The sequence below is a fragment of the Phoenix dactylifera genome, unplaced genomic scaffold, assembly GCF_009389715.1.
Source record: "Phoenix dactylifera cultivar Barhee BC4 unplaced genomic scaffold, palm_55x_up_171113_PBpolish2nd_filt_p 000144F, whole genome shotgun sequence".
NCBI classification, from domain to species: Eukaryota; Viridiplantae; Streptophyta; class Magnoliopsida; order Arecales; family Arecaceae; genus Phoenix; species Phoenix dactylifera.
The window spans coordinates 994801-1022747 of NW_024067699.1; the positions used below are offsets into that span (position 1 = coordinate 994801).

The 27947-nt window shown below is 37.3% G+C and overlaps 1 protein-coding gene across 3 annotated transcripts in view; it reads right to left on the reverse strand.

Annotated features, from left to right (window-relative positions):
* Nucleotides 1-27535, reverse strand: part of LOC103719269 (DNA-directed RNA polymerase I subunit 2) — a 51965-nt gene extending 24430 nt beyond the window's left edge. Inside the window, exons 1-16 of one of the 3 annotated variants that reach the window (XM_008808427.4) lie at nt 27309-27535; nt 27092-27186; nt 26846-26965; nt 25898-25974; nt 22766-22829; nt 21910-21980; nt 18090-18167; nt 17958-18003; nt 12003-12183; nt 11864-11916; nt 11689-11762; nt 11409-11526; nt 9602-9689; nt 2236-2348; nt 364-491; nt 204-283 (exon numbers count right to left, since the gene is read on the reverse strand). In XM_008808427.4, the coding sequence (XP_008806649.1) occupies nt 204-283; nt 364-491; nt 2236-2348; nt 9602-9689; nt 11409-11526; nt 11689-11762; nt 11864-11916; nt 12003-12183; nt 17958-18003; nt 18090-18167; nt 21910-21980; nt 22766-22829; nt 25898-25974; nt 26846-26965; nt 27092-27186; nt 27309-27471 (1549 nt within the window). In that variant the 5' untranslated portion in view covers nt 27472-27535. The remainder of the gene's footprint in view (nt 1-203; nt 284-363; nt 492-2235; nt 2349-9601; nt 9690-11408; nt 11527-11688; nt 11763-11863; nt 11917-12002; nt 12184-17957; nt 18004-18089; nt 18168-21909; nt 21981-22765; nt 22830-25897; nt 25975-26845; nt 26966-27091; nt 27187-27308) is intronic. The other 2 variants (XM_039116924.1, XM_039116925.1) reach the window with 2 other exon arrangements.
* Nucleotides 27536-27947: the final 412 nt, after the last annotated feature.

Genomic DNA, 27947 nt, shown 5'->3' on the forward strand with positions numbered 1-27947 from the left:
TACTAGACCAAGATCATTATCATAGTAGTTTAGAAGGTGCATGTAAGACAACAGAGATAAATAGAAAGATGACTCAAGTATCCATATGCATATTAGAGTTAAAATGAAGACAGCACACTAGAGGATGACAGATTAACATAGAAATTCAAACTGAAGTTAATTTAAAAAATGGAGACAAATTACAATATGTAAGACAATCTTACAGCATGTAGAAGTCATATGGTTCAGCAAGCCACAAGGCTCCCCATCAGGCGTGTGAACAGGGCAAAGGAAGCCCCAAGACCTGTTAAGCAGCTGTCTAGACATCACAAATCATACAGAATGAACAAAAATTATATAAATAAGATATGCAAGACAACATACTCGGGCAGCAATTTTCGAACGCTTGTTATGCGCATTTTTGCAAAAGAAGCACCTCTATGAACAGAACGAAAATGTGAGAGGAAACGGTAAAAGTTAAGCCTCTCAGCCTGAATAGTCATCCCTTCTCTCTATTAAAATAATGAAAAAAATCGTTAATAATGTCAACATATTAAAATTCTACTAGAATAAAATTAAATAAGCATCCTCAAGGTTAAATATAATTCATTGCATAATCAAAAATATATTTAAAAAATTGTAATTATCATTCTCTACATATGCTTGCTATAATTTTTTTCATATAATTGCAAACATAATATTTGTTGTACCAGAAAAAAGATAAAATAAGAAAATAAAAAGTATCTTCAAAACAACTTAGCAAGTCTAAAGGCTTTGGTGGATATTAGTAGACATATGTCATGGCTTCATCCCTATTTGACAGCTAGTTTTTTGAATTGAAAATATAATTCATTCATCTAATAAACATTCAGTACAGAAATAAAAATATTGTTACTATGCATATTTACGTACAATTGATATTCAACAAATAGGTCAGACAAACTACCTTTTATTGGCAAGATTAAGTTCGATGATTATGAAATGAACAATGAGAAATGCTAGAAATAATAAGTGGAAAAAGATTAAAGGAAAATCTGGAAAGGATCGTTGACAAAATATTTTACCCATCAGTGACTTCTTCTTATCTAAAGGAGGGCATTGACAACTCCTTTAGCAAGGTTGTCCAACAGCCTTGGTGCAAGACAGGGCATGACCAAACATGATACCCTCATACTGCAACGTAATATCCCTAATTTCACTAATTAAGAGAGACAGCATCCAAACTGCACTTCCTCTTAAATTCAACTGATGAATCGCATATGTAAGACCTACTAAGTTGTCCTAATTAGAGATTCCTAAGCTTCACTGACTGATTTGTATAAAATAATGGAAAAATAAAGAAAGTCACATAATTAGCATCTTCAGTCACAAACTTGAATTTGGTCACCTAAATACCCAAAAGTACAATATCCATCAAAAGCTTAAACAGATGCAAAAATGGTCTCCACAGATCACGGTCTCCATATACTTCCAACCCATCCATGTTTCCATTCCCCATCCCGCATGCCCTTAAGATACCGTTGCAATCATATATGTCAAAAGGCCTGTTTGGATGGCAGGCTTACTAAGATGGATTTATACATAACCTAAAATAAGTAAATTTTGTTAAAAATTGTTTGGTTACTTTTCATAATAAAAACTTGAAAATTGAGTTTGGTGAACAAAAAATCTCCCCCCATTTTCATCAAACGTGTTTATGGTAAATAAGGTTTTGTGATCTTCTGTTTTAAGATTCCTCACAGACAAGAAAAGAGTCCCTAGAAGATGATAAATTCTGTTAAATTGTTTATGTGGAAATGATAAACAATAGATATGATCCCAAAAGGGGAAAACTGACACACACTACATGCATTGTCTCGAAAAAAGACTAAATTAAACATTAGTGGAATCCATTGACTACATTTTTAAATACATATGTGGACAACTTAAAATAACACTATTTATCATCTAATAAATGAAAAAGGAAAAAAAATCCAATGTCAGGTAAAATGGTGACAACAATTATATGGAAAAGCAACAGCATAAAATTCATTAGGGAGCAACAGATTTTGCTGATATCAACAGAATCTAGATTTCAATCAATATCATTCTTGTACAACACAGGCAATTAGACCACATGGACAGTAACTAGATTAACAGCTGGAGTGAAGTCCACTACACGAATGTCTTCAGCATAAGATAAAAACAGCATTAATGCATGTACAAGTTCACATTCTAAGAAGGGAAATTCTATAAAGGAATGCTTTAGGAACAAACCTGAGGCAAATCAAGACTTGATGACGTAGTCAATCTTCCAAGTTTTATCATACTTTCAACGGACCTTCCTACACTAGCAGCATTTCGATTCAAAAACTTTGCTACCTGGTGTACTGGATGCAATGCACATGAAGATATCAGTTTGATAAACAATGTTAGAATGTAAATATTGCATTACAAATTCAACCATTCATAAGCTATTACTACAGGAGAAATCATATGCCCAAGTGACCACAAGATAAGAAGTAAACATATCTTCCTACTGTTATAGATAATACATATAAATGATAAGTCAATTATGAGAAGAGTATGTAGTTTAAGCTACCTAACATTAATAGGTTAGGCTTTTAAGAAGATCGAATCAATGTTCAGTTCTGCAGTTTTAAACATAATGATTCATTTGGTCAGTATAACTACAATGCTCTATCTACACATTCAACAATTTGAAGTTGACAAACCATATTATATTTCACATTCAGGTTGGAATTCAAACTAGTTAAGATGACGACATGAAGAAACTAATGAGGGTGGGCAAATGACTACATAACAAAAGGACCTTGAAACAGAAGGCTTGATAACAAGTTCTAAGAAACATGACAGCAACCGCACTAGAAAAGCAACAGTGCACATCACGGTGAACAGGTTCATAAGCAGGAGGATGGAAGCAGTGCTCTAAAAATAAAATTACAAAAAAATCTGGTAAATAGGGCTTCCTAATAAGTCAATGTACTACAGGGATGATTGGTTGGATATGAGTTTTCCTAAAACAGATAATAATAAAGCATGATTCCCCAACAAGCCTTATGAAAAACCAGGAGAGATTTGTTTTTCGTGAAACTCATTTTTGAGATATTTTTGATTTGTCAGTTTCGGCAAAATATGTTTTATGGAAAGCAACCAAACTACTTTTGTAAAATTCCATTTTCAGTTTTCTGTAAGCCTGTATTCATAAAACTTGTCTCGAATAGCCATAGAAGTATCAAATTATGCAGAACGGATTTTTTTAATAAAAGATAGACTATAGATGTAATGGTCGAATAACAAGAAGCAAAAGATCTTCTACTCAAAAAGCCAAAAACCAAAAAGCAACACAATGTTTATTAAACTAACAAAAGCAATAAAGAATGTCCAATTGAGATAAGCGCACTGAAGCTAAGGAGGAAGAGAAATGAAGAAAAATTCAAGATAAGATGAAGCACTAAGAAAATTCTACCAGCTGAAATATTATATCAAGTTGCCATAATCTGCCAATGATCGGCAAGAACTAATAAGGTGCATAATAATGAATTGTATACCAGAATAATAATAAATACTACATTGACGGATTTACAATGTTTACTTTGTGGTTCATATACAGGTTACATAAATCTCCAAGAAAGCTTGCTAATAACTTACAAATGAAGGAAATATTAAACTCAGATGTTTAGAAGCTAGAATATATCGTGTCAATGAGCTGGGTTCGGGCCTTCATACCCATATTTATGAAAAGGCACAAAAATTTGACAAAGTTCGGGCAAGCCATAAGAGACATTTTGACATAACAATGACACTATCCACATATTCCAAAACATACACCATGAGGATTGTTACGAAATATGATTTGAAATAAATCAAAATTCTTAGTTTCATTGTTGTTTGCCATGTCAAAAACATTAGAAACAAACAACTTTTATTGACTTAATAAGCTGAAAATTTAAAATGAATGTTTGGACTTAAATCAATTTTCTTGGATGGCAACATTTAAAAGGAACAAGATTCCCAATAAGTTGCTAAACTTTAATCCCTCACTCCCTTCAGTGCTTCATTTGCACACACATGTAAACGACAGAGACAGCAGTGATGGACCTCACACTACTGTTAAATCTTTTGTTAGTCAAAACAGTGATAAAACATCCAAATTGAAGATCCACATTGATCATGATGTATGTAAAAAGCCTAGAAGCCCAAAATCATAAGTTTTGGAAGGCACTAAATATGCACCAAGTGGCTTCAGAAATAGATGACTTCAGTGCTATCATGAACGGTGTAGAATTTTAGTTCACATGCTACATTATAAATTTTATCACATACAGATAATTAGTAGTTTGGCGCCGTCCATTTTTTCACCATTTGAGGCTATAGGTAGGAGAACACCAAAACATATGATTTTTACTTTCTAGGCATTTTAAGCAGTACAAGCCACAATCAACAGTGTAGATCTCCAATAATAGTGACAACCGGTCAGTTGGGTTATGGATGGGACAAATGCCAATCGAATATAAAACTCTCAATTCATATTTAACCCATTTAGAATCGTATTGGAATGGATAACCTATCAATCCTTTTATTTTTTATAGACCTTTGCCTAACCCACCAATCTAATCAGTTTTTCACTTTTTATTCATGGACCCTAGAAAAAAGATAACAGAGTAGGGCAAAGAATAGAGAATCTAAGGTTAGGTGTCCAAATAAAGTGAGAAGAGTAAATCAAATTACAAAAAAAGCAATAAATCTTAAACACGCTCTCTTAGTCCATTTATCTTTCAGTTTTACTGTTCTTTCTCTTAACCAGGAACTGCATGACCATCCAAGTCACCGAAACCAAGACAGCATTTACTGTCTTTTATCTTAGCCATGAATTGCTTGATAGTCTGAATCACCCAAACCAAGACATGAATAACCTATGGCCCACCACACTACTGCCTGTTCCTAGGGGCCTAAGTCTGGGTTTTAACAAATTTTCCAACTCATCATGACCCATCTCGTGCAAGACCCAGGTCCAAACCTTCCAATTATAATCTTGTGATCTTGTGTTTCCCAAATTGATGCAGAATATAAAAATACCTTAACTAAATTATTTTATTTCAGGCGAGTTCAGCCAGTCCATAGAAAGAATTATCGCCCCAAATCTCTAATTTGGATGGCCTGCCATTTATAAGAATCATTCATGGTCCTATAAGAATCATTCACCAGAGATTTAGCATTTAATTCATGTTCCAACTCATATTTGTATGTGTATGCTTGTATTAATGTATAAATACATGCTTTAGAAAAGGTATTTGACATAAAACTTTTGCAAGACTTGATTTGCAAATCAAATCCAAGCTTTGTGCTGCACATAGACAGTCGCGAGTTTAAGAAACTTGTAGTGCTAGTTGATGCATGCTGAATGTTAAATCCTTGTTAGTAAATTCATGAACTGATATGCATGTTATTTCCCTTTGGATTTACACAGGAGAGGGAAAGGGTAAAAAGCAGAAGTGGCTTTGATCATCACCCACATATCCCTGTTGCTACAGGTCATTCCACCATCATACTTGCAACCAAACCTCACTAAAAGAAGACACCTTATTGCAGAGGCCAGAAAGCATGCTAAAGCAAGAATAGTTGTTGAGCAAAAACCTGGTGATTCCAATGATTCCACCAATGGCACTTCAATCATCACGCACTCTTGCCTACTAGTCCGTTTATGCTTCATGTAGGGCTGCCAAACAAACTCCAAACAGCTCAAGCTCAGTTTAAGCTCAGCTCGAGCTTAGCTCAAGAAAAGCTCAAATCAAGCTTGATTTGATGCTCTAAGCAAATCAAGCCTGAACCAGCAAAACAAGATCGAAATAAATTTCAAGCCGAGCGAAAAATTGCCCCAGCTTGATCAAGCTCGACTATGTAAGGCTTGAATATAATTATATTGTATATTGTAATATTACATAAATAATGTATTGCTGGATTAGGGCGTGAATTATTGCATTCTATTTATTCATGGAATCAACTAAATGTTAACTCAAGCTTGAAGAAAGCTTGAAATCAAGCTTTCAACATTGAACCAGGCTTGGTTCAATCTAGAATTGATTTCAGCTCAATGTAAGATTATCAAGTTCATCAACTAGACTCATGTTCAGCATCATTCGAAACTAAGCTCAAGTTGAGCATAAAACAATGGTAACAAATCAAGCTTGATCTAATAGTTCAAGCTTGAAATTAATTTCAAACCGAGCTAGATCAGAACCAAGCTCCATCAAGTTCAGCTGTGTTACACCCGCAATTTCATGGACTGAAACAAGAAAACCTGATGAAACATCACCCATAGCCATCCATGAATTTATACAGTTCAAAAAGTTTATTGAACTATCATACCAAAACCAGACGGACTATACACCAACTGATATTCATATCCATCCACGATATGCTTCCAAAACTTGGTTTCAATTTCGGACCCCAAGTAGAGATTCAGTTCTGGATGTTTAAATTGTCTCAAAAATTTCAAAGTTTTGAACAGAAAAGTCAAAATAAAATATAAAAACAAAATTAGCAAAAATAAAATAAACAAGACAAGTTATTCAACATTGTAATACTGCATTCTAGGTTATCTAGGATTGTAATTTGTATAAATTGGGTAGTTTTAGACTAAAATCCAATTGTATAGATTCATTGAAGCTTAATGCATTAAGTAGATCAAAATAATGTACTAAGTAACTAGACTATCGAGTGTAAATATCAAACCCACTCAATTAATCACAAGGATAAGTACACAAGAGTATAGAATTATTACATGTACCTATTCAGTATCCAAAGAGTATAATATTAATCAGTGTTTTCAATGGCGGCTGCAGTGTGCAGGTGGTCGAGGGAATAGCACCTATGCAGTGTGCAGGTCGCATATGCAGGTGCTTTTGTAGTTACTATTTTTCAGCTATTCAACAATAAATATAATATGTTAACTACAATAAAAAAACAACAATAAGGAGGGTATTTTTTTATGGATGGATAATAGAAATATAATAGCAAAGACCTAACAATTAGTGTTTAGTACTTAATATCTAATACCCAATAGCAATAACTATAACATAACACTATTAATATCTGTTCGCGCCCACCAAAAAACATATCAAACCTAAATATCAACTTGAGCCTGCTTCACCTACCTACGTGGGCCCGCATAAGAGCAGGTTGTATACATAGCTCTAGAATGCTAAGCAGGCTTATGCACAGCCATATGATACTAAGCAGGCCACATGGGGCCACGCCATGCTAAATGGACTATATTTTGGTCCATATGTGGTATGACCGCATATAGTATTGCATAAAGGCAACACAGTGCAGTCAAGGGACCACATCCACATTTGCAGGCACATATGTGGAAGTATACACTGCATTTCAAAAAAAAATTGATAAATAACCCATCTAAGCAATAAGAAACTCATGCAAACATCTTTCTTTTGATTTCAATAAAATCATACTAGTAAATCAGCTAATCACATATCATTTTAATAACCAATCTAAAGCATATTCCACTCCATTACCTAAGCAGAATTTAAAAAAAACATAGTTCATTCTATTTCATTTTAATAACCCATCTAAGCAAGAAAAGACATCTAAATACGAAAATATTTCATTTCATCACTTCATTCAATATTTCATTTTCTGTATGAAAAAAGAGAAACATCTAAGGAAAAAGGAATGACCAACATGTGATGTCTTTTTAGTAAAGAAATTCAAACACAGGAGAAATTCAAAAATGATACACTGTTGAGCAACAAAAAGAAGTTTCTGTCATTTTTGACTGAAACTAGTTGAACCAGATGTAACTAACTCAAACTGGTTCAAACCGTCTAGAACCAACCAAAATAGGAGATTATGGCCAATTTCAAACCAATATTCAAATGGTTTGCCAATAAGAATTTTTATAAAAAACCAAAAACAGTTGGTGTGCAGCAATATAATTGTGTTGATCTCTAGGGTTCTCTTACTATTATTTTAAACCAGCAAAGTAACTAAACAACGATGTCATACAATTAATAGAACCTAGAATATCCTTTTAGTGCATGAAAACCAAAAGTCCCATGTTTAGAGATTTCCTTTTAATGCATTTGAATTAACAATTTAATAGTTTTAATCGCCATACATTATTTTGACTTGTCTATTGGTTATGTGCAAACCATGATTAACAATCTGGACTGTCAATCTGCAAGGCCTACAGCATACTTGAGCATACCGGCTCTATAATGTTGCACCTTTTCTATCCACTTGAGGCAAGATAGCCTGAAATCCTACCTTTTCCCATTTTAAGGTACTCTAATAGTTCAGAAACCAACCAGCGATGTACATCATGAATTACGAAGACTCATTATTGGGTTTGGACTAGTAAGATGGAGCACTGCAATTGTAAAGATTCATTATTAGCTTTGCACTGATAAAATTGAGGCTTAAACCCTTCGGCTTAGTTAATCAGGTGCTGATGCAGGAACACAAGTATGGGGAAGCAGGTCTTGTAAAACTAAAATTAACTACTAAAAATTGTTTAGGAAGTAGGTGCGGTTACAAGTTTCCAAGGAGATTGAAAAGCAGATATACTTCCTTAAGTGGGAGACTCCTGCAATTAAGCTGTACCAGCAGGCTCTAGTAATACATGTGTATCTGTGTTCGTGCGCATGTACATATCTGTATATGTATACCTATGTGCATATGTAAACATATGTACATATTCTTATATGTATCTATGTACATAAGTGCATGTGTGTGTGTATGCTGTGTATGCATATATACCTATATATGTGTGTGTGGGTGATTGTGTATGAAAGAGAGAGTAGAGTGAGTCCTACTAGGATGGGAGAGTCAATACTGCCAATGCAAAATTGATGATGAAACATCTTGATTGAAAATCCACAACAGTACATATGATCTACAACATCTAAAAGTTCTACAAATTAAATGACAAAAGTTACGTAATTTCCAATGCATCAAGTGGTCTGGGGCCAAAAAACAACTTTAATGGCAAGATACAATGCTATTATGAGATTTGTAGCTTAAAAGCATGCAAATAGGTTGAATTTTGGTTTACATGCTTAATACATCTAGATCAAGATCAATAATTTGAACTCTCATTTCATGTACCCAGTATCAATATTTTTTAGCATCCAAGCTCTATAGATAATGTTCATTTCTTTTCCCACAAATATTATGAATCATGACCATTGTTGTGAATCCTCACTTTGGATTACCAATCACAGAATCACGGATACTGTGTTGGCGTGATTTGCAACTAATCTTAACAATAGGACACCATTTCAAGTCTTGACTTTTCTATGATAAATAATAGGTTTACTACAACTCTCATTTTACACATTTGGTAATTGCAAGACCTGAAATGATTGTGGCACTAGATAAGATGGTATAGATTTTTAGTTTTCAATTAAGATAATACTAAATGACTAATCAATGAAAAATTCAAAGCATCTCTAAAGATACTTGTTAAAAGGCATGCCAAAGAATAAAAGCATAAGAAACACAAAAACGGTTTCTTCTTGCTCCATAAAATCAATTTCCATGTAAGCCAAGAGAAAAAATTATTTTAAGCCAAGACAAAAGCAAACTCGTATAGTTAACATACCCATACTGATTTGCAGATTTTTCTCTTTCTTTGCTAGCTCATCAAGAAGCTGACGTCTTGACTTGTTTAACCAATCTTGAACCTTCTCCTGCAAAGTTGACAAAGTATCCAAAATATCACAAAATATAAAATATGTCAGCTAAGAACATATCTTCCTAATTAACCAAATAACAAAAATCCAGTTAGGATATATAAAAACTAAAGTAAATAATAATAATTTACAGCCCTATAAGAAATGATATTAACAAGGAAATATTTTTGATCCATATATCTTAACCATCAGATCGACCTATAAACTGATTCATGAACATTCCATCTCTTCTGCTATGGAAGCGTTTTAATTAATCCTTCCTAGAAGTTTTACCATCAAAGGCAAACTCAACATGAAACTATTATATATCATCATCTACAATTTTCTTGTACGAGCTCCATTCAGTAGATGTTGAATTCAATTTCACTCCTAGTAGTAATATGACTAATCCTTTATGTTGGAAACCTTCATATAAAGTAAAGAAAACAAATGAACCATGAAACTGCACAACAGCAAAAAAGAAATGAATTTTCTTCTTCAGAACTTAGTTGATAAAAGAGAACAAAGGCCAGAAGGCCAAGAAATAGTTCTCTCTCAAAAAATGATTAACACCACTCATCAACAAAAGTAGTGGAGGTATTCAGATGACATATCCACCACCATAGAAAACTGATGTACAAAACCACAGAACTTTTGGTGCTATAGAATGAATCAATATTCTCCTCAAGATGCTAGCCATTGCTTGAATATGAGCTCTTTCAAACAATGAATGAGAACAAAAGATTCACTCGGCTAACCACTAAAAAATGCCAAGTGACTTCTGTATTAACAATTAATATACATGACTGGTATGAATCTATTACATTTAGTTCTTAGAAGTATAGAACAACTTGGTCAGATACTGTTAAATTAAGATTAAAAAAAAAGAAGCACGTGGCTTAGGCAAATAAGATTGAACAACCCAATGCAGAAGCCACCCAAATCAGAAAATTATATACATACAAAAATACATAAATACATATATACATATATATCTTTAGTAATCTGATCAAGGTCGGAGAAACCGGTACCGAGCATCGTACGTCCGTACCAGTTCTCCGGTGGCACGACTCGGTACGGACCATGTCGGGCCTATACCGATAGAGGGCACAGTACCATGAGAGAGAGAGGAAAAGAGAGAGCGAGAGAAGGGAGAGAGAGGGAGGAAGGCCGAGGAAGGGTGGTGGACGCTGGCGGAGGGCCGGCGGAGGCTGGTTGAGTCCGCGGGAAGCAAAGCCATGGCCGGTTTCCTTGTTTCGAGCGAAATAGGGGTCCGACCGCGGTCTTAAAAAATTTCACGATTTTTAAGTAAAGTCGGCAATCGCGCCCCCCGCGGCCTCCATCGGACTCCGCCGACCCTCCATCGGCATCCCGACCTCTCCCTCTCCCTCCCACCCCCGCTCGCTCTCTCTTTCCTTCTCCTTCTCCGGCTCTGACAACAGGTCTCGTTTCTGTTGCTGGAACCGTACCGATAAGCCACCTTGAATCTGATAAATGCAGGACTCTGCTCAAGATTGAAAGCCATTTTAGCTCAATAGAAGAGATACCTAGAAACTACGATAGAGAAAACAAGAAGCACTCCATAACCACAATCTGCCAAGAATTGGCTCCTGCTAATTGTAGAAGTTTTAGCTCCACAAGGTAGCTTACGAAGCCCAATCAAACTTACTTTTTGCTTGAACTCTCAAAATTATAACAAAAGTTCAATGAATTTACTTCGAGCTATAAACAGAATACCTTGACATAAATGGTAATCAAGTGTCCAGGCAGTAGAATCTCCTGATTTTGTAATGCATCAGAATTATCTGGTGCAACAGTTTGATCAACAAGTGCGTAAAGTTTCTGCAGCATAAAACTAAAGCAAGAGATGCTATTAATACCACAAGAATGGACTTCACTTTTATGAAAACCCAGCTATTTATATCTCCAATATCTGGTGCAAAGATGCCACAAGTTGAGAAAAAACCATTGAAACACTAAAGGATCGCAATATAGGAGAAAGGAAGAAGTAACTAACATCAGTAAATTGAACTTGTCATGGTTTCTAGTGAGATGCACAAAAACATAGTCTCTAAGAACAGCTTCTGCAACCTATACAGATAGTGTAACAAGAACATGCCAATCAGAAAACATTGGCACATTAAAGCAAATTAACATGACGAACACCAATGACATTCCTGAGGCTAACTTACAGTTGTATGAAACTCATTTTCAAATCCATCCATGACAGGTCGGAAATACTCTCCTAAACAAAGACATCAGAAGATATATATATATATATCATAGAAGCATAGAACGACCATATGACTAGTATAAACAGAACATGAGTACCAATATGCTTTAAGCACTGAGAGCTTGTCAAGAGAGACAAATCCCTGACTTCTTCAAGAATTATTTGAGCCCTTTCACCAATTATTTGACTGCCAACTGCACCCCTCTGCTTTTGGTATCTATCATTATAACAGCATGTCAAGCTCACAAAGATTTCACGGTCACTGGTGTCAATAAGAGCCTGTTAACAACCAGCAAGCACTTCAGCAATCAAACCATCAATACAAGAAAAAGAGAATAGTGATGGAACATAGGAAGAAAAGCATAATTTAGAGGTACTCATAAGGTTTAAGACACAACATAAGACTGCAACCACAATGACCAAAGGATGAAGCACAAATAAAAAAGGATAAAATTAGAAATAGCCCACTGAACAATATATTCATGCATTAATTAAAACTATCATGATTTAATTGGCATCAATCTTCGTACAGGTTCTGTGTTCAAGAGAACTAATAAAAACATATGCTAGTCATAGATCATTGTGAAGTCTCCTGGATACTTGAGAACACCCAAGTCATTACAACCCAGATCATCAAAATTTTGCTTTCCTGTATTTCTATTTATGGTGCCAAAAATTTTTGAATATTCTTCATTCAATCATTTTGTGAATATTCTTCATTCAATGACCCAGGAGTTGACGGTCCCATTTGGCAGCCAAACAAGTGACTTGATGAATTTGTAATATTTACAGAAATAGGTGAGACTCATTAGAATACAGCTAAGTGCATTGGTATTAGATTGTAAGTAAGATCTTGAACGTATCATACCACTGGAATGACCAGACAATCGATTGCATGCAGAAACAAATGATCTCACTAATTAAATCTGCAGTTTATAGATACTCAGCCATGAGCAGCTACTTTTGGACATCAAAAGCACATCCCTTCACAATAACAAAATTGGAACTTGTAATGTCCCCAAATTACCTAGGGCTGCCAAATTAGTGAGCTGTTTGTAACAAGGTCGGTGGAACCGTCCCGAACCGGGCGGTTTTGGCCGACTCGAACCGTACTAGTGGCTCGTCAGTACGGTTCCGGCAATGGAAATGAAACCCATTGTCAGAGCCAAAGAAGGAGAAAGAAAGAGAGTGAGCGGGAAAAGGAGGGTGAGGAAGAGGTGGCGCATGCCAGAGGAGGGCTGCGGAGAGCCGGCGGAGGCAGTTCACTTAAAAATTTTAAAATGTTTTAGCCACGGACGAACCTCTGTTTCATTCAAAACAGAAAAACCGGCTGTAGCCTCGCCTGCCGCGGCCACCGCCGGCCCCTCGCGCCCTCCGCCAGCCCCCCGCAGCCCTCCGCCAGCATCCGCCACCTCTTCCTCTCCCCCCTTCTCTCTCTCTTCCTCTTCCATGGTACCAATAATCTCTCTCGGTGCAGGCCGGGCACGGCCCATACCGAGTCATCCCGCTGGAAAACCGGTACGGTGCCTGGTACCGGTTCCTCCGACCTTGGTTTGTAAACCAACCCATTTTCGGCTCAAAATTCAGCTCCAGTTTGGCCCAATTATTAGCAAGTGACCCAAACTCGAACTAGGCTTAGCTCACTCGAGCTTGGATCGATCGAGCTGAAAATAGGAATATATAAGAAATATATTGTAGGTGATGTAATATTTTAGTTGTTATTTTGTAAACAAGAAATATATTTTATTTTTAATTATTATAATTTGACATAACTTGTAATGTATTTTCAACCATTAAATTAAGATATTGTCTGAATAAATTCCACAAAGTAAACAAACAAAAGGCTCAAAAGACCTCAAAGATTGAAATCTCAGGATACAAGGGCCTTCTAATTTTCCCTTGGAACGATATACCCTAGATATTGTCCCATTCTGATGCACAAGATCATTGGTATGCTCAGAAAGGGTCAAGCATTTCACTTGGGCATGGAAGCAACATTAATTCCTTGAATACATCACCTAGTCCCGCTTCAGCACTGGGTTGGCAGGTCACCCAATAAAATTAGCTTTAATTCCTTGGTTCTTGACACAAAGGGAACTCCTCAACCCCCCCCCCCCCCCGGCGAATAATCCTTGCAAGTGAAAGCCAGCCTTCGCCCCGCCCCCCACAAAAAAAAAATAATAATAATAATTGCAAGCGAAAGCCACTGCTCCCAGCCTTCTCCTTCCCCCTACCCAACATAATTGCCTCCTTCCCCTTACACGACCCAGAGTCAGAAGAATGCCACACCTTTTCCGCCTCCACCTTGTCTAACACTAGCCCACTACATCCTCTGATGCCACCAAACCTTGTTTTCCTTTATTTTGGTTGCTCTGAGGGCCTCCCAGTCCCATTTCCATAACGAAAAGTATGGTACGAGTCAAGGTTCGCCGAACTAGCATCGACCGTCATACCAACTAACGACTAGTTCCATATGGAACTGTTATTTACTATACCGAGCCGAGGTGTACCGAACCAGGGGGAAGGGAGAGAAACAAAGAGAGAGAAGAGGGGGGCTTACGAAGAGGGGACAGGGGAGGAGAGGAAGAGAGGGCAGGAGGGGAGAGAGCGCGAGTGAAAGAGAGAATAAGAGAGAGAGAGGGGTTATGGCAATGGGAAAGACGGAGGAGAGGAAGAAAGAGAGAGAAGAGGGTGAGAGAGGAAGAGAGGGGAAGGAACAGAGGGACGGAGAGGGGTGTGTACAAAAATAGCCAAACCGCGAACACAACTTATATCGGGTTTTTTTTAAAAAAAAATGGTTTGGTTTCGATTTGAGAAAATCTTGAACCCAAAAAATTCAGCTTGGTTTTAGTTTGGGTTTTCAAAACACCAATTCAAACCGACCCAACCCGAGCCGACCTGACCTAAGCCATGCATACACACACACATATATGTATATGTTCAAACCGACCCGACCCGATCCAACCCAACCCAACTCATATGTGTCTATATATATAAATTTCAATTTTTTATTTTTTTCTTATATTTTCTTTTGTATATAAAATAGAATTTTTATGTTCAGACTTAGCCCAACCCATTTATTCTAGTCGATTGAATATCAAACCTATATAAAATGAATTTTTTTATGTTTAGACTTAACCCAACCCATTTAGCCCAGCCCATTGAATGTCAACCTAATAAACCGAACCGAATTTTTTAGGTCGGTTTCAAGCGGTTTTTGTAGATAGTTAGTTTAGTTTTGGTTTCGATTTTAGAAAACTGGTTTGAATCGATTCGGTTTCACATTTATCTCCAAACCGACCTAACCCGACCCGAGCACACCCTTATGAAGAGAGATAGACGGGGTTTACCTTGTAGATGGCAGCAATCGGAAGACCAAAACCCTAACCAAAACCCTAACCATAACCCTATCGTTAATCGGGGTCAACGAGGAACCCCATGGCGTCGACTGAGGATGACAACAGCATCTTTGGTATCAATGATGCCAACAGCATCATCTTTGATGTCGAAGAGGAGAGAGAGAGATAGAGAGAGTAATCAAAGCCTTCAGCCGAAGGGTCAGGGATTTTATAAGCCAAACCAACCTGAACAGTCGAACCGTCCCAATTTTGTGTTAGATTAGTTCGTTAGATTCAGATCAGTTTGGCAAATGTTGATATCAGTGGTACAGTCTTGTTTCGGGGGCTTTCGAATCTTTGCCTCAAGTTCACACTAGACCCTTAAACAAGCTACTTGCAAACCGTTCAAATTTGGCTCAAAATGAAATAAGCTACCTCATGTTCAGCTCAATTGTGAAGGAGATTAAGCCGGGCCTAACTTGTTTGAACTTGGCACACTTACAACCCTTTGTAATCAAAATGGAACTAAACCATTCAGCATACCTTGGTTATTGGCTATAACTTGACATGATCCCTAAAAGCACTAAAGGATACCAAATTTGACATCATTCCATTGCTACAGATATTCAAATCGGCGAGAAAAACAATCATGCTCGTTTGCTCAACTACACTACCCAAAATTAAATTCTTACTACGTGATAGTAGTTATGATAATCATTTAACCATTAGTAACTTCTACAAGTAATGGTCCTCAACTACATGGCACAAATGTTAGATACATATTCTGTATAGAAACAAAATACCATGAATCTGCAGATATATAACATACATATATATAAATAAATGTAGATACATAAATATGTAAATATAGTAGAAAATATGGAGATTAGTAATGGAGGAATTTTGTCATTTTAGTATTGATACAAGCACTTTCCTATGAGCTGCTAATGGTGATTTACATATAAATGATGAAAATATAGCACAAGATGAGTAATAAGTTATTGCTACTAAGTTTACACCAAATAGAAGTAGATGAAAATACAATATAAATACCTCCAAATGAAAATTGATGGAAAAAGGGCACTGCAATTTCAATTTCAAGACAACAAGATCGCATTCGATCAATATTAGTAACATACTTAGTAGAAATTCAAGATTATTTAGTTCACAATTTCCATATACAATTGTTTAATGTTATCAATCATTCTTCTTTTGGATTGCCTCTCTAGCTTTCTTCACATGCCCACACCTAGATCTCTTCTTTCTCATTGTGAACACTTCACTTTGGCTATTAAAACAAAATCTTGGCTAGGTTTCATTCTTCTATGAGAGATCAAACTCACCAGCTCATATGCTCATATATATTGCATGCAGGGTCGGCGGAACCGACCGGGCAGTTCCGGCCGTTCCAAGCCATACCGGAGGCTCACCGGTACGGTTCCAGCAACCGAAACGAAAACCATTGCCGGAGGCAGAGAAGGAGAAGGAAACAGAAAAAGAGAGAGCAAGCCGGGTTGGGAGGAAGAGGGAGAGGGAGGGAGGCCGACGGAGGGTCGCAGATGCCGGCGGAGGCCGTCGGAGGCCGAAGCCTTAGCGGAAGGTGAGGCCACAGCCGGTTTTCCTATTTCGCCAGCCTCCACCACCGTCCGTCGGCGTCCTTCTCCCTCCCTCCCTCTCCCCCCTTCTTTCTCTCTCTTTTCAGCATCCTTCTCCCTCCCTCTCTCCCCATTCTCTCTCTCTCACGGTCCGTCACCCTCTCCTCCGTCGATACAGGCCCGACACGGCACGACGTAGGCCCGTACTAACTCATACCGTCGGAGAATCGGTACGATGCCCAGTACCGATGTCGTCGACCTTGATTACATGTATTATTTCAAACTCTTAAAAGAACTACTAAATAACTGCTCAATATTAACATCAGATGATAATCAAAATGAATGAAACAACCACAATAACAACAATTATCGTAGCGGAAAGACTTTGGAATGAATGTTTAGCATATAAACACATCAAAAATCTCTTTGTATTAAATTTACCATTCAAGAAAAATAAATAGTAGAAAATGCATGTATGCCCTTGAAAGTTAAAATTTGCATGTACACCCTTCCCCACGTTTTGCTTTCATCTTTCATTCTAACCTCAGTTTGTATAGATTACAGTTAATACAGCATGTTTGTTGAATATTTTTATCGCAATTATATATAACATCAGCAGTGGCCCCAAATAGGAATTTTTGGCAAAGCCAAACCTAGATAGTTGGGAGAAGCCTAGATATTATAGTTACAATTAATATTTAATACTATATGATTTTTTCAAACATAGGCAATTAGCTGAAATTTTGTGCAAACAGTTTATAAGTACTTTTTAATCTTTGACATGTAAACTAAGTAACTAAGCACTTTGGAAGAATGCAAGTACAAAAAAAAAAACCTCGAGAGGATCCACTGGTAAGATGAAATGGTAACATTACGTTCATTTGCAAAATGTCATCTAACCAGAAGGGTGAATCTACAGTATTCAGATTTTGGAGGGCCACAGATACAAGTTTCAAACTTTTGGAGGGGCATTAATGCAAGTTTAGGATCTAAAAAAACTATGCATGTGTATGTACATTCTGCATTTCGCAATATTTTCTTCTAACTTTAACTTGAATATTGAACAATAAATGATAAATGAAACAAACTGTTGACAAGAACAAAGATCATGATACAACACCTTCAAAACAATCCCAACAGGAAGTAAGAACTCCCTTCCTCTTATCCTGCAAAAATTCAGTAGAAAATCCATGTTGTAAATACTATGGAACATCGATTACTTTTTGGGACATGTCACTGTAGGGGCTGTTACCAGAATCCAAGCCTTGCACTTCCATTTTGAAGGTAATACAACTTAACTGTCACAGAAGATTGGTCTTCTCGAACACATCTACAACATAGCAGAAAATATTAGAACAGTATCAAAGAATAGCCATCACTACAAACCAATTTCCAACTAAAATATTTATCCTATAACCTATATATGCATGAATTTACTGATATATGCATATGAATTAATTAATAGTTATAACATAAGACTTATGTCATAAGTGGAAAGACAACTCTTTCCTCTTTTTTCTTATGGAAAGAAAGCAACTAACACCCACTTACAAATACTAACTATTGTTTTCACAAAATAGAAACATCTCAAAGACAAACTTTAACTCTATGTACAGCAGAGAAGGCTTTCTCTAAAACAATTATTGTAGCAGATCATAAAGTCTACAATAAGAACAAGTAACTGGAATGGTTTTCTGCAAGCTTTACCTCATTTGGCACTTGCTATAAATTACTAAGTATAGCTAGATAAGTTCCACAAAGTCAAGCTGGAGATAACAGTTTATGTATGGATGACAATTTAAACAACATGGCCTACCATTACATGCACCCTGTGAGAAGAAACTACAATAAGCTACATCTTTCTTGATGCATGTAATTCTTCCCATGTCTCTTTCCAATAAATTCCTTTTCAAAAATTTACTTACTAGTTACTGCACCAACTTGGTTAGATTTGATGAAACTACATATCTATACCATGCATGTTTTATGAGATCATTCCAATAGCGCATATCAATTCAATCAACAATTAATTCATAATTTGAACTTATGTAAAATTTACTTGCTATTTTTAAAATCAATAGTTTTGCATTCTTCTGAAAAATTCGCAAAGGCCTTTCTTCTAACCATTTCATTGTAATTTTTATAAATGATAGTTTAATTGAAAATGATTTACAACTGTCAAAATCATTTTTTGTATTTTCACAACATTTATGATGGCTACGCCTCAAACTGAGTATATTCACAAAAAGCATACTGAGATACATTCTATTTCTAACATTGCTGGTTACCAAACCTTGTCAAAGATAGGTATGTCCCCAATTCCTATTAACCCACATTTTAGAACTTTTCTCTATCAGTACTAGAGAAAATAGGGAGTAGACTGGTCATAGCTCAAGTGTGCATCATAGTTTCTGCTCTCTACGTGGCAATTTCAGATATTATTCTAAGCCTATCCGCCCCACTTATTACTGCACTTTATCAAACTAATAAATGGTTCAAGTCCAACGATCCAAGTGCCAATGCATGCCAATCATCCTGTGACATAGCAACATGGTGCCATAAGCACACTTGTGCCACAATACCCTGCACATCACAGAACATCAACCAATTCCAATTTTGCACGGGGCAATACAGTCTGGCACCCATAGACATTAAGCAAAAATTTTCAAACTTCTTTAATTTTGTTGGCGCAAGGCACAGGCACTGCATGGTCCATTCCATGTTGGCCAGCCACAGGCATGCTAATTGGCACTGGCACATGAATCCTTCAGTTCAACATTATTGCATCTCAAGATCTACAATTTTGTGCAAAGCCGAAATGACTAAAGAACAACATTGTAGGAGAAACCCAGAACACTGCATCACCATGATAGTCTGCTCATGAAAGAAAACAAAACAATGATAAATTTCCTTCTTACCATTTTCGATTATGATTAATGGAGCAGAAAAACTAATGGAGAGAATCTAATAATCTTGTCTATAGCAGGCAATCTTCTTCCCCTTATGAGGGTGCTTTGCATTAAGTGATCAGCAATTGTGTATCTTTCTTATGAAACAATATTATCAAATGAAATGCACCAAATTACTATGCATATATTTACCTTTGTCAGGAACCAAGGGTACAACTAGTTAATGTGATTTACTTGTAGTAATTATGAATCCAACTCAAATTTACTAAGTTGTTTGATTGACCTGCAAGTGAGAGCGGGATGCCCAACAAGTAATTAATTATTCCAAGTCCACATTAGGATCACAATATGTTTAGATATGTATTTTTTGGACTTAATACACTTAATTTACATTAATGTGCTACTATATAATAATCTTGACAGTAGTTATATCTATTTCTTATTGGGAATAATAACTTCTTGCAAAACAAGTCCTATGTCCTAAGCCAGTGTTTGGGTGGGAAATAAAGAAGGCAGAAGACTTGGAATAACCCTTATGCATGTCAATCATCTTCCAAAAACCAAGCATACGCAGCAGTTAATTATCCTAGTCAAAAAAACTTAATTACGCCAAGCATAAACTATTCTAAGAGAAAACTATCATAAGCTGCTCCCAGCATAAAACCATCATTTATGCATGCCTCCTTTATTATACAGAAAACACTCTCAACCAGAAGTTATTCCAAAAATTGTAATCAAAGAAAAACAGGAATAACTTGTGCCTAGCTTCCAATTAAGGCTACAAATGATGACAGGTTGACTGTGACCCAACTCAACCCAACCCGATTAGACCAACCCAATCCATTATGGAAGACCCATGGGACCAGGTCAGGTTCAAATATTAGACCAGTTACATGAGTCATTTCTTCATTTCCTCTATTAAGAGAAAAGCTCTTAAACTAATCTCACTGCATCAAGAAAGCCAGCTATCGAGGTTATTAACCTCTTGAAGCATATTACGGTTCTAGATAAACTTTTAACTCAGAGTTTTGACCATGTTAGCAAACAATTTTATTCAACAGTAAGAACAAAATTTTGTTCATGAATTCTTGTTAGTAAACAAATGTAGTCATGGCCGCAACCGGACCCGACGCGGACTCAAATATTTTGAGTTGAGTCCGGATCATATATGACCCCACCCCAATCCAAACAACCTCCTAACAGGCCTACATAACAGCACAAATGGCTGCATAATGCTAGAAGGGTCATGTATGCATACCAGGCAAGCCTCCTAATCAAACCATTGCGACCCAATGATATACAATAACCGCAAATACGGAACTTTGTGTGATCAAGGGAGCAAATCTGAATATACAAATGCATACATATATACATCCTCCACCTGAACCTACCCCTTCTACGTAGGCCCATATAAGAGGAGCATATATGGCTGCATAATGCTAGGAGGTCCATGTATGCAGCAACATAATACCAAGCAAGCTTCCTATTCAAACCATTGCAACACAATGATATACAACAGCAAATAGGGAATGCAGTGCGATCAAGGGACCACATCCGAATATACAGGTCTATACATAGACACATACGCATCTTTCTTGAAAAATTGTTGATTCCCTGTGACTTATAATATATCACAAGAAGTTGATTGACATAAGATTTTGTGTAAAAATGGTCATGATTTGGTACGCAAAACACTGTGGTACCTATAAAATTGTTCTCGAAGAGTTAGATGTCCAGAAAATTTTCAAGAAATAATATTTAAATCTGGTTGCATATTCTCTTTATGATGGTAGTATGGTACTTCAAGTATCCCCCTTCATGGGCTTGCAGTGTAAATTCTATTTTCAATGAGCTATTTTAGCAACAATGCTGACCCTCAATTCTATTTTTATTATCTTTGTACTATAGCTTGAAGGTTAAGTTAGCAAAGTAAGAAAATGTTACAAAGTTTGAGAAAGTTATGAAGAAACTATGTAATTGAATGCACAAAAAAACATGAAAAAGAAGAAAGATATAATATAACAAAATTACAAAAAAATTTGAAAGCAAACAATCCATCGCAACCCATTTACGCAAATTTTAAAGATGAAAGCTACATGATCGATAATGTGAAGATACAAAATATAATTAATTAATTGTCACTTTAAGAAAACAGCAACGCACCTTATGACCACTGCTTTATCACTATATCCAACGCCACGAGAACGAAATGATGAACGAATCATGCCCATTGGCTGAAACAATAAAGATTTTTTATAGTGATGAAACTATAGACAAATACAAAAGGATAGATTAGGAAAAGTTTGTATCTGATGCAAGGTCTACCGAACTGGCCGGTTCAGCATGTACCGTACCAGTATCGGTCCTAACCGGTAAGGTTCGGGCCGGTACCAGCCAAATTTTGCTGTCTTGGTGTGAACCGGTGGGGCCGGAACCGGCCAATTTTCGCTGTCTCGGTGCGAACCGGGCCGGTTCACACCAGCCCAAGTGCGGCTTCCCTGTGTGCCCGCACACAGGCACCGCTTTCCGCTGTGTACCGTTGTGAACAGGGCCGATTCGCACCAACCCAAGTGCGGCTTCCCCGCGTGCCTGCGCGCGGTTTCCCACACTAGGAACCGCACCCGTGCGCAGGAACGAGCGCCTGCGCAAGCACGAGCGGGGAATCGCGTCCCCAACTCACGCCCGTGCGTGATTCCCCGCGCAGGGAACACACCCGCATGCGATTCCCCGCGTGAGGCAGCGCACCCACGCAGGTCAACCCGCGTGGGCCATTTAATGCCACTCTGTTGCATTGAATGCATCCGCACACAGAGGCGCGCATCCACGCGTTGTTTTTTTTCGCGTCCACACGCGTCTACTCTGTTGGCCAGTTTAGTACCGGTTCCAACCGGTACTGTACCGATACGGATGTCCACTGGTACGTCGGTACAATCGGTACGGCGGAGATTCTAATGTAAAGAAAAAATGACATTTGTGTTTAAATAAGGAGAGAATATAATTGAAGAATGGTGCATCTTACATAGTTACGTTTCGGCACGATTAAAAGTCGGCCAAGTCGCTCCAACCCATTACAAATGAAGTAACTAGAAAAAAAATAAACCATATTTAGTAAACAAAGAATCAATAGTAAAAATGCCCAATGATTCACCACAAAATGCAGTCATTGAAATACTAAAACATTAGAAGCCACTGATAAGAAATTATACTATAAGTAAATGAAATTAAATTGAGAATTAAAAAAAATAACAAGAAGTAGTCACTGCAAAATAGGACAATCTAATCAAATTAGTTGTTTTGTCAAAAGTGTTTTAGCTAGCAACCTTTGATCATTTGACTCCATAGTAGTATGATAAATATCAGATTGCAAAACTGTATATTTCCCAGAGCTATTAGACAGCAACATGCAGACTTCAAGTTTATATTATTCTTTATTAATTTACAATTAACAAAAGTTGTGAACCCACAGCAAAATCATAATGCCAAAATGAACCAAGCATAGTTTAAAGTTTAAACCAATGAAAGGAGGGGAAAACTCTACATCGCAAATATAGTTCACACTTCACATCAAAAAAAAACTGTCCATTGTGGATGATCAGGCAACAGGAGTAGCATTACAAATTCAAGACACATGTAATTTTAAGGGTACTAGGCAACAGATTTGTAAAACTAAATGAACAACAAAAAGCTTGTAATTGCTGAAGGATAATGGCTTAGCAACCCAACAAAATGCAAGATTGAAATCATTTTCACCAATAAATGATGATATAATTGGCATGGCCTTATAAGACGATGAGACTACCATCACATGGTAATGTTATTCTTAAAGGTGAGATCAAAGCCAAGTGAAGGTTAACTCACCAACCCACTAGGAGCAGAACACATACGTAGGCCCCAGAAATCCATGGTGCAATGAATATAAACCTAGCACAATCCGATGCCTGCTAATCCTTAGAGGATGAGAAATAAGAGTAGCACAACAAAAGAGGCCCATACTTTTCCCAGATTCCCACAATTTGCTCAAATGTCATTGCATACTCACCATCCACAGGTGCCACAACAATCACTAATACTACTCACAATATCCCATATACTAGAAAAGAGAGAGCAAGAGAGAGTGGACATAGTTATCAGCTATTACCTCCTATTGCTATCATTACAAACCGTATGCCCATAGATAAGGACACATGCCAAAGTCGTAAAGCAGAGAAAGAATATAACAGGAAAGGAGGTTAGCTATGTTATAGTCAAGTGAAATTTTGGTGAAGCCAAAATATTAGGTATGCAAGGCAAAGCTAGCCCGACTCAATATGTTACACTTCTTGATTTGATCTAACTCATCTTACAACGACCAACAACCTCCCCCAAAAAGGCTAATCAGAAGGTTATTAATTAGGATCCTCAACCTTGCTTAGGTACCCAAGACCTCCCCAACATGCCCATGAAGTGGGATTAAATGCACACCCATGCAGGCACTCACACATCTATTGGTCTTACTTGCTAAATGATTCCATTTGTGTCCCTTCATAATGTGAAGTTCTGGTAATTAGTTCAATGGATGATCATAGCAATTATGAGGAGTGGAAGCATATATTGAACCATCACAACAAGGCATACCAACACTTTGGGGTATCAAATTTTAGCCTTAGCTATCATGGCGCTTGATCGGTCATAATAATGCCTTGTGCTATTAGTGATAAGTAAGAAAATACATGAAAAACCAAAGCTATCCATATACAGCACTATAGTTCCAAGAGCATGGTCAAGGCGTGGAATGAACATCACTAGTGAGAGCTTTATCTTGATTCTTGACAAATATCAGCTATCATTACAATCTACTTCTCTAAAGGACAACTGACGGTTATTTCAGTTCTATAGTATATGGATCCTCACATGTCTACATATTCACTGATGTAGTGCTAATATATAGTGGTAACAACTTACACCTTTACTATTAACTGAACCTCATGAGAGAGTACTCCAAGAAAACTAAATTCATTACATAAGACGGGTCCAACACCACCAAAAACCATTGACACAACACATTAAGGTAGTCCTAAATTACCATCCTAAGGTTCACTGCATACACAAGAAGCAAGAAAAAAAGTTTTTCCTACAATGCTGATCTTATATATAATTAATTATTTAATTAGAATATCTTATTCCTTCTGTTTATAACATCATTTACATTGTTAATATGCCATTCCACAAGTTTCCTTTACAATTAAAGGTTTTTGTATTTGATACATTTAGTCCAATATCAAATAGGTTTGAGCTAGTATGTCAATCAATTGTGAGTGTCATAAATATATCAGCTCTAACAAATTAGCAGTAGCAAGCATTTTAAGTTTTATTTCAAATGTTTGATTTGTTTATGTACAAATTTCTGGGTTTAGTATTTAAAACATGTCTAGTTACCAATAATAAAGCTAACAAAAGTAGTTGCTTTTGCATAAAAATTCCAATTATTTGTGTCTATTTGCAAAAAACCAGTGGCACACAAATATTTTACATTATGAGTTGCACCAAGACATGTCTGGCATTGGCATGATACTTGGTAGTTCCTGCCCCACGCATGCATTAATAATCTCAATGTACACATCTAGGGAACCTTTCCTCTGACCAATTGACTTGAATCCATTCAATAGTTAACATTTAAGTTATCTAAAGCAGGAGAACATTTGGGCACTAGCATGGGAAAGTGGATCTCATATATAGTTACACACAAGCATGCACATACGAGATAAGGAAATATTTAGGAATCAAGAGTCAGCATGAGTTTCCAAAAGTTCCGGATGCAGGTATGGCACCATAACTTGAAGTTTCCAACTAATCTTGATATTATAACTAGAATCTCATACTACAACTTGTTGTCAAGATGGCATCAACTCTCCAAACATTACCTTAAAGTCTATGATTAACATCTAGATGCTTACGGACAAACAAGTGACAAAAAAATTGGTAACAAAATCATATTAAAAAATCCTATACATGTTGCCATAAGAAATTCAGATCATCTAAACAATTCCTTAGTAAAATGTCTCAAAATGCAACCATCCTAATTGAGGTCTGTTAGGAATAATACAATAATAGAGGATAAGAAAATTAACATTAAAGTCTGGGTTGAAGCATCATTTTAAAAAGAGATACTCACCCGCCCATTTCAGTTGCCTCCTCTTTATGAAAAATTAGCTTCTGAGGGTCGGCATCTTTTAAGTGGCAGAGTCTTGACTGCAAAAACAAAACTTCTGTCCTTAGTGCTTGAATAAGAACCACGTCCTATGAAGTTATTTTTTTAGATGGAGAAGTGAATAAAGAGAGAATAATACAACACAACCAGCCTTTATAGACTCCTATATCTTTCACTTAGATATCATTAATCAAACATCTCTAAATGCAGGTACTTCTCACGGTTTCATATTATGAATATTCAAACAGAGCTTACACAAATGGCGGGAAATATTAAACATCATAATACGAGAACATAGAATGCAACTAAGACTCTACAACCGTTTCACTTGATGAGTTGCACTGCATTTCCTTGTGTTCTTTGCTGCCCACGTTACATGTTCATGTAGCTCATGGTCATTCCAAAGCATGTATTTTTCCTTTGTTTGTCTGGACCAGTGGCTAGCTCAGATAGACTCCTACTTTATTCATTTCATCCAGCTGATGAAGCAACAGTTAACTTAACAACCACAAGAGCTCCCATGCCTCGTCCCCACAATTTTTCAACAAGCAATCAAATTCCAGTAGCCCATCTACTCCTCCCCTTAAAACACTATCATAGATCCCCTTGACCCACCTATAAGCCCGAACAACATTTAAGAGCACAAGATACCCCTCTATAGTGATGAAAAACCTCTAACAGCACATATCAACCACTCGGCTCAATCTAAGAAGATCCTCAGTGATTGCACTAAAATCAAAAAAAAAAAAAGAAAAAAAAAAAGATTTTCCACTTTCCAATCAAAGCGAGAAAAAAAAAAAGCCAATCTCAGTACACCCCATACCCCGGCAACACCCCAGCCCACAGAATTCCCAAGAAAATATACAAAACTACAAAAAGAAAAAAAGACGAGAAGCAGAAGCATAAGCATACCCTCAACATTATGGGCAAATGCCCAAAGCTCATGGGTGTTTGCACGGGCTGTCGTTCGTTGTACTGAAGACAAATTGTCACCTTGAATTCTCCTTTATACGTTGTCCTCGCTTGCCTGCACTGCTCCCACCCCCAAGAAAAAAGAAAGAAAGAAAGAAAGAACTTACATCGAATCCAATACTTGAAACTCTAGCTACTTACATTGACAGCAAACAGTAGAGATAATTCGAAGTCAAAATCACTAACCTCATGGGGATAGAGAGCCTCCGTTATACGGCCTTTGGTAGTAGTTATACGGCCTTCCCTCACCGGGTGGAAAACTTGGGGATTCTCAAAATATAGTGCCCGAACTCCGTCAAGGAAAAACAAGCAGCCAAAAAGCAACAAAAAAGAAACCTTTGAAGCGATCGAGGAAAGAAAAGAAAGAGAGAGAGTGAGAGAAAAAAAAAGTGATAAAGGATATTTCTAAGCTTGCCACCGGTGGAGGGGTCGGAGACCTCGACGGGGCGGATGGAGAGGAGAGCCTTCTCGAGGCCCTCGTCGATGAAGTAGTTGAAGGAGTCGATGTGCGGGCGGAAGAGCTCGCGGAGGGCCTCGTAGTCGGGCTTCGTCGCCTTCGACGCCATAGCCGAGCTCTCGATGGCGTCGCAGGAACAGCTCGGTGGAGTCTCTCGGCGGTTGGCCAATCGGAACGGAAGATAAACCCTAAAGTACAAGGGTTTTACAAGGGTTTTGCGTAAGGCTGCAAACGGCCGGGTTGAACCGTAACCGACCCAACCGAGTTAGACCTGACCCATTTTAGAGGATCCGTGGGTTCAAGTGGGGTTCTAAAATTAGACCCATTTTATTTTTTCGGTCGGATTTGGAATAACCCAATCTCAATCCAACCCGAACCCAACCCGATCCGACCTAACCCGAATCCGAATTATCCATGTAGACCCACAAGCCCACAGGCCGCAGCCGCCACCCGCAAGGGAAATCGCTCCAGCAGTCGATTTTCCGTGAGGAGTCCTCAGGCCCATAACTCATTCACTGCTTAATTAAGCGTTCAGCCGATGCTAGCCACAGCCATAAGCCCATTCGCTCTCTTTTGAAGGTTCTC